Source organism: Spermophilus citellus, assembly GCF_964194105.1.
Source record: "Spermophilus citellus genome assembly, chromosome: 12".
Taxonomy (NCBI): Eukaryota; Metazoa; Chordata; class Mammalia; order Rodentia; family Sciuridae; genus Spermophilus; species Spermophilus citellus.
The window spans coordinates 11,183,152-11,195,498 of NC_138198.1; the positions used below are offsets into that span (position 1 = coordinate 11,183,152).

At 41.8% G+C, this 12,347-nt stretch overlaps 1 protein-coding gene across 6 annotated transcripts in view; it reads right to left on the reverse strand.

Annotated features, from left to right (window-relative positions):
* AOPEP (aminopeptidase O (putative)) overlaps positions 1-12,347 on the reverse strand; it is a gene marked incomplete at its 5' end in the record, with an annotated part of 271,341 nt that overhangs the window by 23,004 nt on the left and 235,990 nt on the right. For all 6 annotated transcript variants that reach the window (XR_014018176.1, XR_014018177.1, XM_081262546.1 and 3 more), the window contains one exon: positions 69-185. Coding sequence is in view for 4 of the 6 variants with exons in the window: in XM_081262546.1 (XP_081118672.1) it covers positions 69-185 (117 nt within the window). The remainder of the gene's footprint in view (positions 1-68; positions 186-12,347) is intronic.

Genomic DNA, 12,347 nt, shown 5'->3' on the forward strand with positions numbered 1-12,347 from the left:
CTGACTGCCATGAGGTTGGCACCCTCCATCCCCACCAGCAGGGATCTGCTGTTGAAATCTCTGGTTACCTCTGCATCCTGCTCCTGGAGGCGGTATGTCCTCTGGAGGCTCTGCAGAGTTTGGGGCTTCAAAGTCTTCTGCTCCAAGAGATGCTCTAGAAGCAAGACCAGCTGGTCCGGAAGGAGCTGAGGGCAAAACATAACAGACTATGAACATGCCATTCCACCAACAATATATCAAACCCCATGCTCAGAACAAGGATGACAGTACTCTCAGCTTGTGTCTGAAACTCAGGAAGACGGTGGGACTGACTCTGGTCAAACCTCAAAGCTTACCTCATCTGCATCCCCTAAGACAATGCACTCTGAGGTCTAACAAAGCCATGTTTTGGTGGCTTTTCATTTCAGGTACAGACTTAGAGTCCATCAAAACGATACTTATCAGCTGGGTGCTATTCTGTACACATGTGATTCCAGCTATTCAGAAGACCGAGGCAAGAGGATTTTAAGTTCCAGGCTAGCCTCCACAACTTAGCAAGATCCTATCTTTAAAAATAAATAAATAAAAAGAACTGAGGATGATGTAGCTCAATGGTGGAGCACCCCTGAGTTCAATCCCCAGTGACACGCCCCCCAAAAAGGAAAAAAGTTATCTTAATAAAATATGATTTTGTTTCATGAAATCTGTGTATTTATGGCAAGCATATGCCAACAACATGTCATTCAGCCCAGAAAGAGATTCAAGAAGAACGTGAGGCGAACACATGGAAGCTTAACAGAAATAAGAAGCAGTTTCAGATTTCCTTTTGAGCCATATAAACTCTGCAAACATACCTGGTGCACACTGAGAAATAAAGAGCATATGATAAAAACAATCACAGCACCTCATAATCCCTGCATTATAAAACTCTACATTCATAACATACAACATTTTTTTTAAAGGCTGCACACAGTGATGCACATGCACACAAAATCACCCTGTTCCTGAATTTTCCCACAGGATAGGCCGGCGAGCATCCCAGTAAGGGTGAAAGAGAATGCAGTCTTTATGAGGTTAAAAAAAGAAAACTTGGGGAACCCACAAGCTGAGTGTGTGAGACAGCACCTGTGGGCACCACTGGATGGGCCTGGCACGCACCGAGGGAGAAAAACCAACAAGCAGCAGGTACACCTTGCAGGAACTGAAAATGCTTATTCTAAAATCAAGGCTTAAGTCACCACCATGAATCCACTAATCTCCACACTTTGAGCTTCTCTCCAACCCCCGATTGTGCCCACAAAATCCTGTTAACAAGCCAAAATTTACAAACGTGGAAGCCACTACTAGATCAGAGAATATTCATAAGAACACCTGGATTTTAAATGTCACTTTCTATTACTCAAAAGAAATTTTTAAAAAATCACTTGTTTCTCTCTCCACCTCTCGTTTTCTTCTTGTCCCTAAGTGTGCACTCTGCCCTCCCCACCCTCTCACACATGCACACTTGCTCTCTCCTAAAATGAGCAGGCAAGTATGAAGCACGCACAAGGATCAGCACATCATTTCACAAAGAAAGTCGTTTCCAGCACTTCCTCTCCCCACCCGTCTAAGTTCTAATGACTCCACTCCCCACAGAGGGCAGCAGAGGCACCTTCCTCTGCTCCCAAGGGTACTGGCTTTGGGAGACTACTCCATCCATCACCATGCCATGGGCTACTACGGGGAAGTCAGGTGTCTTTGGCAAAATCACATTATGATTAGCACTGACCTGTGAAGTCCAACACAAGGACTCCAAGAAGGACTAGCACTTCCTTTCTTGAGAATTCACACGCCTGTAAGATGCTTTAACGATTAAGTTACTGCATACCTACTAATAACACAAACATCAGTCTGCCATTTCCTATAGGCTTAGATAACAGGCTACTTCTGTAATATCAAAAGAAGCCTGTGAGGAAGCCTCGACTCCCCGCCCCGGAGCCCAGCTGGTACTGTTCTCTGCCTGGCTTCTCCTTCCTTCCTGTTGGGGCTCCAGATCCTCTAGCATAGCCCTCGGCTCTCCTCTCCTCCCCACACCCACCAAACCCGACAGCAACTTTCAATGTCCCACAGGAGGCTGAGCCAAAACCTGGACCTTCAGCCCTGGCTGGGGTGGGGTCGGGGCTGTCCTCCGGAGGCCAGGCCTCAGCCTTCCTACAGCGCACCCTCTGCAAAGCCTCCCTTTCTTCCCTGTGATGCCCTCCTCAACCCACTCCATGGCTTCTGGTTCTGTCGTTGAAGTGTCCCACTGTGGCCTGGCCTAAGACCCCTTACAGAAGCAGCCCACCTCCCTATGCAAAGGCTGGAGGTAAGGAGGCCAGAGAAAGCCAGACTGAATGAAAGAGGCCCAGCCTGCCTGCACCTGACAGCCACTGCCACAGCCAATAAGCAGCATTTCCAAAGGCAGCCACTGAGAGGGAGAGTGCTGGGTGTTAAGGCCTCCCCAGACACACAGGCAGGACCCTGGGAAGGGGCCAGCCCACAGGATCAGCTCTCGGCACTAACAGGCCTGATCCGGCAGAGAACACCCATCACTGGGATCTGGCGGTGTTTGCTAACTAAATACAGCAGGAACCAGCCCTGCCAATTTGCAGAATTACAGAGAAGGAAAGAGCAGAAAAGCATCTCCCCATTATGTGCCTGTGCTTACAATGAGGTCTATTGTTAGAGCTCAATTTGGGACTTGGTTTAAACTAAAGACCCACAGAAGAAAAGAGTCCCTGAGTAAGACAACTGGCCTTGACTTACTCCAACTAAGTTCAACCAGTAACACAACTCCAGTTTAAAAATCAAAGGACTGCTCATATACAAATCCATCAAAATGCCTGGATTCACACTCTGGTATCTCGCAGTTTCCTTCCAAGCACAAAGTTCACACACCTGTGCACTGAAATAGAAATGAAAGGGTCACTGGAAGCTTTTGTTTCCAAATTTTGTGCAATGGAAATATTTAAAGCTATGCCTCCTGACTTAAAACAGAAGGGAGGAGGACCCGCACACTCAAACCTGCAGGGTTTGACTGCAGTTGGACTGACTAACTGGAGGGAGGAACAGAACAAGGGTGACACCCTCTTCGGGTGTCTGCTTATCCTTCAATAAGGTGCCAAGACACACTGCTGCAAGAGCCAGCGTGTTCAGAATGCTGCAGGAACAGCCCAGGCTTGGGAAGCAGCCTCCACAATGCCTGCCCCACACCGCCCTCCCAGGACTGCAGCCCCCACTCACCTGCAGAAACGACTCACTTATAAACAACCCGGTTCTCAACTGTTACTAATTTGCAGGGAAATGTGGCTTCTAAACAATGGAAAAAGTAGACAACTGATGATCTAAAGCTGTTTCAGACCCCTGTCAATAAAACCAATTCAGCTTCTTTCATTCACAAGTAAAAATGACATCACTTTTTTTTTTTTTTACAGACCTTGAAAAGAGGATTTTTACATTCACTTTAATGCAAAAATGGGTTAACTAGCTACATTTTAATACAGTAAATTTCTTTTTCTAAAATAAACATTTGCTCCCTGTAAAGCCACCCAAAGTTGAAAAGGGATGAGCATGAAAAAGCCAAAATGTTTGCAAAGCAACTGGAAGATCTCACACACCAGCATCTGTGCTCAGAGGCAGTCCTGGGAGGGACCCACCCACCCTGGCAGCTGGCACAGGGGCAAGGGAAATGCTATGTGGCTTATTCCACTCCCACCCACGCAGAAATCAAATTCAGTCTCACATGACTTCTAGGCCAACTGGGTTTGAGTACAGCAGTACTCCAGGAGACAGACACGGCTCTAACTGCACAGTGGGATGGAGAAAAATAAAGTAAGTCTCAGCATTATCTCCTAAGAAAGCAGGGCCCTTAGACATTATGGAATGGACCTGGCTGTATTTCTGGAGAACTAACAGTGTTTGAGCCCAAGTTCAACAGTGACAAAAATAAAGGTCCTTCCTTTCTTTGCACAAACAAGGAATTCATGATGGGGTGATTATCTTTTCCATATGGAGACCAGCTCAGTATTTTAAAAATGCATCTGCCATGGAAACTTAGACAAAATAAGACTATGGGGTGCCAAAGTCATGTGGGTACTTGAAAGAGAACTACACAGGACTGTAAAACTCACTCAAATGAATGCACGAAGCAAACTGCTAAAGGCGGTCAGTCAAGTACAAATGCTACTTGTTAAGGATTTCAGAAGTCTGTATTCTTGCCGTAAACACGGAAGATTTCACAGTTGTTAATTACTGAGACATGCACAGACAAAAACGTCGACTTCTATTTTTCCCAGTCAACTTAAGAGTTGAGACAAGCTGCACAACTTTGAATAGTTTTAAAAAGTTTTTATAGACTCTTGGAAAGAAAATATGAATTTTCCAAACCCACCCTCTTAACCTACAAGCAATACAAAGAAAACAAATCCTGACTCTTCCAGAAGCCTCTCACCGCTGTCATGGGGCATCACTCATCCCAGCTCCCAGTAGACCACCCACACAACTGAGGCCCTCCACGGCTCTTCCATTAGCACCACACGCAGGCCAGCTCACCTCCTGGGTCAGACACTCCACGGACATACCTCAGAACTGAGCTTCCATAGGCAAGGTCTGTAAAGAGGGAGCAGCTCACACCACAATCCTAGCCCCACAGCCCCCCTTGAAAGCCGAGGGCACCTCCTCTGCGGCCCAGCTGGTGCACCACAGCTGCGCACACTCGCGCACACTCGAGGCCAGGCGCTGTGCCGCTCCCAGAGAGAATGAGCTCGGGACTAATGCAGCCAACGATTGACGGTGGCGTGAGTTCTATTATTACCCCATTATCACTCTGGGATCTGTGCCTAAATGAAGCATGCTTCCTCCCTGATGCTATTTCCTTTTATCCTGGCTGGAGACTAAATGCAGATCAATGGGGGCAACACATATGATGTCACTTCAATTTATAGCGACAGCCTCCCCCTCTTTTAGTCTGTCTGAAACACACAGAAAGATCAATTCTTCCCAAAAATGGTTAAAAAATGCTTAGGGAGGTCTATCTCCCAGAAAAGCATTCTCTGCTATATTTGTCTATGTTACTACAGCAGAAACTGTTTACATGGAACAAAACAGAAGAAATGGGGGAGGGAGAAAAATCTCAAATTCTCCTGTATGCTGGAGGCTTGCTGGCTGAAATTCAACACAAGCAGGGGCCAAACAAGAATGAAAGTAGCTGACCTTTGAATGTCACATGCACAAGACCTTCAGAATAAAAGGGTGCAACGGAGATTTGCTTTGCCCCTTGGATTAAGAAGGTGATCTTGAAGAAATAAAATGTCTTTTGTTTTTAAAAGGCTCCCCTAAATTCAATTAAATTCCTTGTCACTTCCCAGAAAGCACACCGGCCCCTCTAGCAGACCCTCAGGCCACCCCCATTGTCCACAGGTGCAGGAAAAGCAGCCTCCATCCCATGGTACCCTCATTAAAGTGGCAAGGAAGTGCTTCTCAGGACAGTAGACAGTACTTAAGAAACCAAATCATCTTTCGTTTGTTGCTCTGAACCAAATAAAGCAAGTAACAACCTCTGCACTGAATTTTCACACAGCAATTTTTGCCAATGGGTCATAAAAATTCAGATATAAGTTCCTAAAAACAAAAACAGAAGAGTTCTCCTTCCTTATAACTCCCCCCAGCCCCCCAAAACCACAATGTGAGCCCATGAGTAGCCACGGTCTTCATGATGTCCAAAGTGCTCTTCTTCTGTTTCTATAATTTCTGAATGAACATTTCTAAGTAACAGAAACAGATAATCCAATACCGGGCACACAGGCACCTGCCTGCTTAGGAGCCACTGCCAACCAGGGTACATGGCAGAATTCACATGTCTCAGTCTGTATTAGTATCTTGCAAAGAAGAAAAAAACAAACTGGCTTCAACTGCTACTGAAAACAAAATTTACAAAAGAAAAGCGTACTTTACATGTCGATGCAAAAAGCACACTTTAAAGAACTGCCAAAATGGAAAATTAGAAAACTACACTGTTCACATAATTTCAGGAGCACAAAATTGGATCTGCCAACAAATGAAGGTCACTGAATAGAATAATTTTCTTCAAAATAAAGAAAGCAATCAATAGGCATAAATCATCACAGCAGAATAAGTTATCTTTGATTTACCAAACAGTAGCAAGTATGTCCATGGTCAGATTTCAGAAATAAAATTAAGGCAGCAGTAAATATTCATATAATTCATATCATACAGGAAAAAACGCATATTATATTTCTGGAAATTTTTATAATAGCTCAGTTTAAAAAAGACTACTACATTTTTGAGCCACGATTTGGTCAGAGTGCTTCCAAAACTGGCACCACATGGATTAAAACAGACAGCAACATTAGCAAACAGCATCTGAAATAATTTATTGGCACAGATCATTCTCATGTTTCCAGACTTCAAGAGTCAAATTTTCATGTGCTACTATTTTCTTAACTTTTGCTGAACGTATCACCCAAACTGTACGTAATCTGACACAAGCATATTATTTAAACTATATAAAATGGAATGCTCGTGTAACTGGCTCTCTTGTAAACCATGAGTATGCTAATATTTTATTTTATTACACATTTTTGAAAGGAAAGCATTGCAAACACTCAAACTGAGCATTTCCAAGCACTCTGTAAGAGACGCCTGGCATTCTCACGCCCGCCTCCCCTCCTGCAATCTGCCAGACCAATTACAATGGGGCCACAGGAGAACATTCCTGATCTGAATTTTATGGGTCTCAAGAAAAATCATCACTCATGAAAAAGAAATGGCAAGTTCCTAAGTGCCTCAGGCTATTCACTCTACCCTGACAACAATGGCATGTTCAAAATAATACTTATTTAAGGATTTCCAAAGAATCACAACACTTTGAAGTGCCAGAGAACACTTCTAACTTTTCTTGTATTTGCAGTTTTTTCCACCAAAATCTGCTTTCAAATTTCCCAAGAATAATACTTTTACCTACATTGATGGTATACTTCAAACCTTATGTACTTATTTTGAATAAGCATGTATTTTTTTTGCAAATCTGAGTTTCTAATTTATAAAATGACATTTCAAATTCTACATAATAGATATATGGATATTTTTATAATTTTATAATGACACATGAAAATACTATCATTGTAAAAACTGTCTGTTGGTTCTGAGTGAGAAATGGTAAATAGTCACAAAGCAGAACAGCACGCAGCCACAGAGAAGAATGGATCCGGGTTGCTTCTGTAATAGGGTAAGGCAGCAAGAAGTGTTCCTGGTGAGGTGAGAGGTTCCAGAACAGAATGCAGACTTGTGTAAATAACTTTCTGAAGACAGAAAAATCAGGGAACTCTTTAAGTTAAATTTCCTGAGTCACCCACAAGTTGCCTGGTTCTTTTCTTTTTTCTGCCCCCAGTTTAAACAGAAACATTTTTCTGAATTACTGCTACAAATATTTCCTAATAATTTACTTAATGGAAGAGAAAAGATTTACTTTATGAAGACGTTTATTACTGGCAAGCTAATCTCAGGGCACAGAAATGGCTAACGGAAGTGCTGAGCTACCGATCTGGGAACCAGGGGCTTCTCTGAAGCAGGTCCAGTTAGTTAATAGGTAGATAGATATTCCAGCATCATGTGCACCAAAAACCTCGAAGGATCTCCCTATCCTCAGTCATATCTGCATTTAAAAGTAACACACACCTCAAAAGTTCTGTTTCAATGTCTCCACAAAGATGAATGCCAATACTACTAAAATATAAAAATTAGTTCTGTGCAATCAACACTAAAATTTGGGAGCATATTAAATTTTCCAAATGCCTTGTTGATCTATACAAAGCCTAGCACCGGTCACATGCTCAGTTTTTCATTGACCTTCACATAACATCAACTATCAAATATTTTCATATTTTCTAAGGGAAAATATAGTAACTGCAATTTTGTTTAAGCCCAGAAGTTCTTCCCATTTTTCTCTAGCTTTTAGTTATTCCACATGTCAAAAGCAGATAATTTGTACAAGACTATTGATTATAAATTTAATACTTTTACTAAATAATTGTATCAACACCTTATTGTTCTAACATTTGGTTCAATTTATTTTATATAGCCTCAAGTTCCTGGTGAAAAGTAATAGAACCTACACACAAAATTACTCTTTATATATGCATAAGCAGGGGATGTACAATCAGTCTGAAAAGCCCCCCCCCCCCAAATTGCAAGTGTTACCAAATGGGGGGGGGAACTAAGCTCAAAGAAAATACCATCTTCAGAATCAAGAAAAACTAGGATCCTCCAGTTTAAATAGGAATAACTGAACTCAAATAAAATTATACTTTAACTTCTAAAAAGAAGCTATGTCTTAAAGCTCCTTGCAACCTGAAAGATGGTCTTGCTCATAATGTGCCATCACCCCACTTTCAACAGTCAAATGCTTACAAACTGAAGGGAGTGACATGTGGCAATAACTGCAAGGACAGTGTCAGCACACACTTGTGGTTTACATGAATCTATCCAAAGCAATTTTACAGAGCTGCATATCAAAATTCAGACAAAAAGTGATTCTTACTTCTAAACTAGAACAAAAGATAAAATTCAAAATATCAACCTAAAAAGTTTTATAAATATTTTGTACAGTAACCGAGCTGGTTGATAGTTTTTCATATTTAAAAAAGTAATGGTAAGATATCAGAAGTACATTAATGTAATGTAATGGTGACTCCATTGTATGAGGAGTCCTAAGAGCCTATTTTGTTCTATGTGCAAAAACTAAACAGCATCTCTTAGAGACATCTATTCTTTTGCTCTCCATTGTCTCACTGTTAAAACTTGTTAATAAGATTAATAGCTTAAAGAAGAAAGCAAGCAAGTCACATGAACATTTTAGAATAAATGATGATAACAGGAGTTGCAAGGTGAAAAAAAGGAAAGCAAGAGAAGCAAACAGAAAACACGCCAACTCCTCGGATCCACATGCTAGACAAGCAATTCAGATATGGATACACACACTTGGAAGCAGGGAACATAATTTATAAATAAATTTCACCTCTGGTGTTTACACTGAGGCACAGAACACTAACATTCCACTACTCCCAGTTCCTATTCTTTCTTCTTCACAGAGGCACAGTCAAGAACATTTTTTGGTCAGACCTTATTTTGTAATATTTTCTGTCTTTCCTACCAAATTCAGACTAAGCATAAATTTTAGCCACGTGTCTACAATTTGCCAGGTGATTTCTGCCAAAGATGTTGACAAAAAGGCATGTCCTTGAACATACCCACCCAGGGCTACAGAGGAATGGTAGAGGAGGTAGAAGAGGGTGGTGAGTTGAACTACACAAATTACTGCTGGAAAAATAAGGGAATAGAGTCACTGTTATTTAATAAAGATGTGGAGGGAGCACTACTGCACCATCTACTATCCAGCATTTCAGTTTTATTTCACAGAATGATTTAATGGCTCTCAGGCAGAGGAGTCATATTTCACTCAATTTCTGAATACTTTTGGATTCCAGTCTGGACATTTTATACCTGGGATTAACTCTGAAAAAGTTTTATGAGGAACAGAGCAAAGAATCAATTTCTTAAGGGTCTCTTCAACACTTAGGGAAATTCATATTACTGGGGAAAATGTACTCAATTTTAGGAAAAAGAAAGGGAGAAGAAAGTTCAAACTTTCAGGAAGTGTTTTACTTAACTTTTAACTTCTTTTCTCTTTTCCACTCCATATCAGCTCACCTGGGGGGAAGGAAAGCTCTGAGTGAGCCAGCATTCTGTATCAAAGAGAAACTTGTGTTTTCTGGATGCAGATCATCAAAGAAGGCAGGACCACAGAATCACGTGGCAGAAGCACAGCCAAGTTTGTTCACCCCTAAATTTCATCATGCAGAAGTGGCTGAAAATTCATAAACCAATGTGCTTCCCATCATGAAAGAAACTATTCGGAACTAAACAGGTTGTCTGAAATAGTGCAAAATGTCCATGTGACTACTATGATGATTCAAATTGTATAATCTGAGATCTACTGTGAGTCCCAGCTTGAATCTAGCACCAAAAGCAGCCTGAAGCTGATAGAGGAGCAGCGAATATGAAATGCAACCTCGCTTACTGCCACGGAAATGCTCTCTTCTGTGACTTCCAACACTTGAAATTTCATCAACAGAGCCTTCTAGAATGCACAATGGATACTCACAAGTGGTAGCTAACTTGGGATTTAGAAGCCCTGGGTGGCCTTTTCACAAGTATTGGCATGAAGATTAAACTCAAGATGTTCTCTCTAGCAGCAATCTAAACTCTCAATCACATCCAAGTTGTTCCTAATAGACCCCAAAATAAATTTTCCAAGAGTTGAGGTTTGGCATTTCTAGTCTTTTTTACATCTTCCTTATGATGTGTTCATTTAAGAAAATTCAATATTATTTTACTGGAATAATACATTTTTTTCCAACATAGAACAATTTTTGGAAATTTTAGGAAATGTTAACACATTGTTAAGTTTTCTAATTAAAAAACATTCTATGGAAAACCACTTTTTCTCTCTTCAGCATTCAAATCTATCTGTATAAATTAATCCAGAGTTTATCTTAGAGAGAGAGAGAGAGAGAAAACACAGTTTTCTTTAACTGGATTTAAAAGATATTTTCTTATGTAATTAAAATGAAAAAGAAGAAAAACTTTAAAACTTCCTCTGATCACTAATTGCTTACTTTCCACATCCCACATTAGTTTCTACTTCACTCTGCTACTAACACATCGAAGTTACAAACATACCAATTATAATCTACACATATTCCAAGGTGAAGCTTGACTCATATAAAATGAATTAATTTGTTTACACAATGCATACACATATCAATAAGTCACTGTACCCTGTAAATATGAAAAATTATGATGTATAAGTTAAAAACAACATAAAACAAAACTTGAAAAATCGATGACCAAAGATGCCCAAATGTGAAAAGCAGACGCACAAGAGTTTAAAACTACTAAACTCAATGTCATAAGTTGAGAACTCTTATTTTCTCCTGATTGCAAGATTTAGGTTCTCAAGTCAGAATAGAAAATAATGGCAAATATTGAGATGGGGGTGAGGGGTATGAACATGCTGCCCACCTGTAGGGCAATCTAAATTTCTTCAGAGTCAAAGCGAAAAAGCGTTTCTTTTATTGCCATGGTTAGCAGCCTGGTATTGGTCTAAGTTTCCATCTAAGAATATTTGCTGGGAATTGATAGCAAAGACCAGAACACCTCTAAATCAGCTGCACGCACATTCGTACATACATACATACATCTATCCAAATACACACCCTAGACATAAGAGTAAAAACAACAGTTCTCTAAAACAAAGTTAACCTATGGAACATTTCCTGCAAGAAAAAACAAAAAAACCACCTCAGGCCTGAATCAGTAATTTATGTTACTGTTTTCCTCCTGGATTCCTTCTTTAAGTGAGATGTATTGAGTGCCCCACAAAATGGATTTGTTTGCAGATCTTTTTGACTTGAAGGCTTGGCCAACAACACAAGAAAGAATTACAATCCCAAAGCCAGTGCCCTTGAAGGCACTTGAAGAGTGGAAAACGTTTAGCCGCCGGCACGGTAAACACCAGTGAACAAAAGCAATAGCCAACATCTACAGCATTTTGAAGGCAAACGGAAATCACATTCACGCTGAAGGCTACGGCGAGTCCTGGGAAGCACACTCCCTAGAACGGTCCGCGAGCACACAGGAGCAGCACGGGCAAAGGTCCACCTTTCCGAGCTTGCCAGAGCTCCTGCGGTGGAAGCCTGCCGGAGAGAAGGTGACGAATCCGCTCCAAATGTCCTCAGAACCCCGGCTGTCTGTCGGAAGGGCAAGGTCTCACTCACCTCGCTCCAAGCAGGGGTCGGCGGCGTCCTCCACCTGACCGGCGGTGCCACAGATATCCCCAGGCCGCGCCGCCCCGCCCCGCCTCCCAGGACCAATCACGCCAGGCAGTCCCGCCCCGCCCCTCTGCCCTGAGCCAATCGTGCCCGGCTGCTGCGCCCGCGCCCCACCCTTCTGCGCTGCCAATCTCCGCCCCGCCCCGACCGCCAGCTCCCACCCGGCAATTACTCTAATTAGAAGTTCTCATCCTAACACTTAGACAATGTACAAACCAGTCCCAACAAGGCCTGAAATTCAAACAACTATGAGAACAAAAGCAGTCATAGCTGTAGCAATTTCTCCTCTAATTTACAGAAGGTGAGGACTTTCTCTTGTTACACATGGTATTTTTTTTTTTAAATTTAAGCCTCTAATGTACATGCCATTTCACAAGGACATTAGCATTTCTGTTGAAAAACACCAGACCCTGTGGGCTACAAGGAACAAAGAAAATAGGA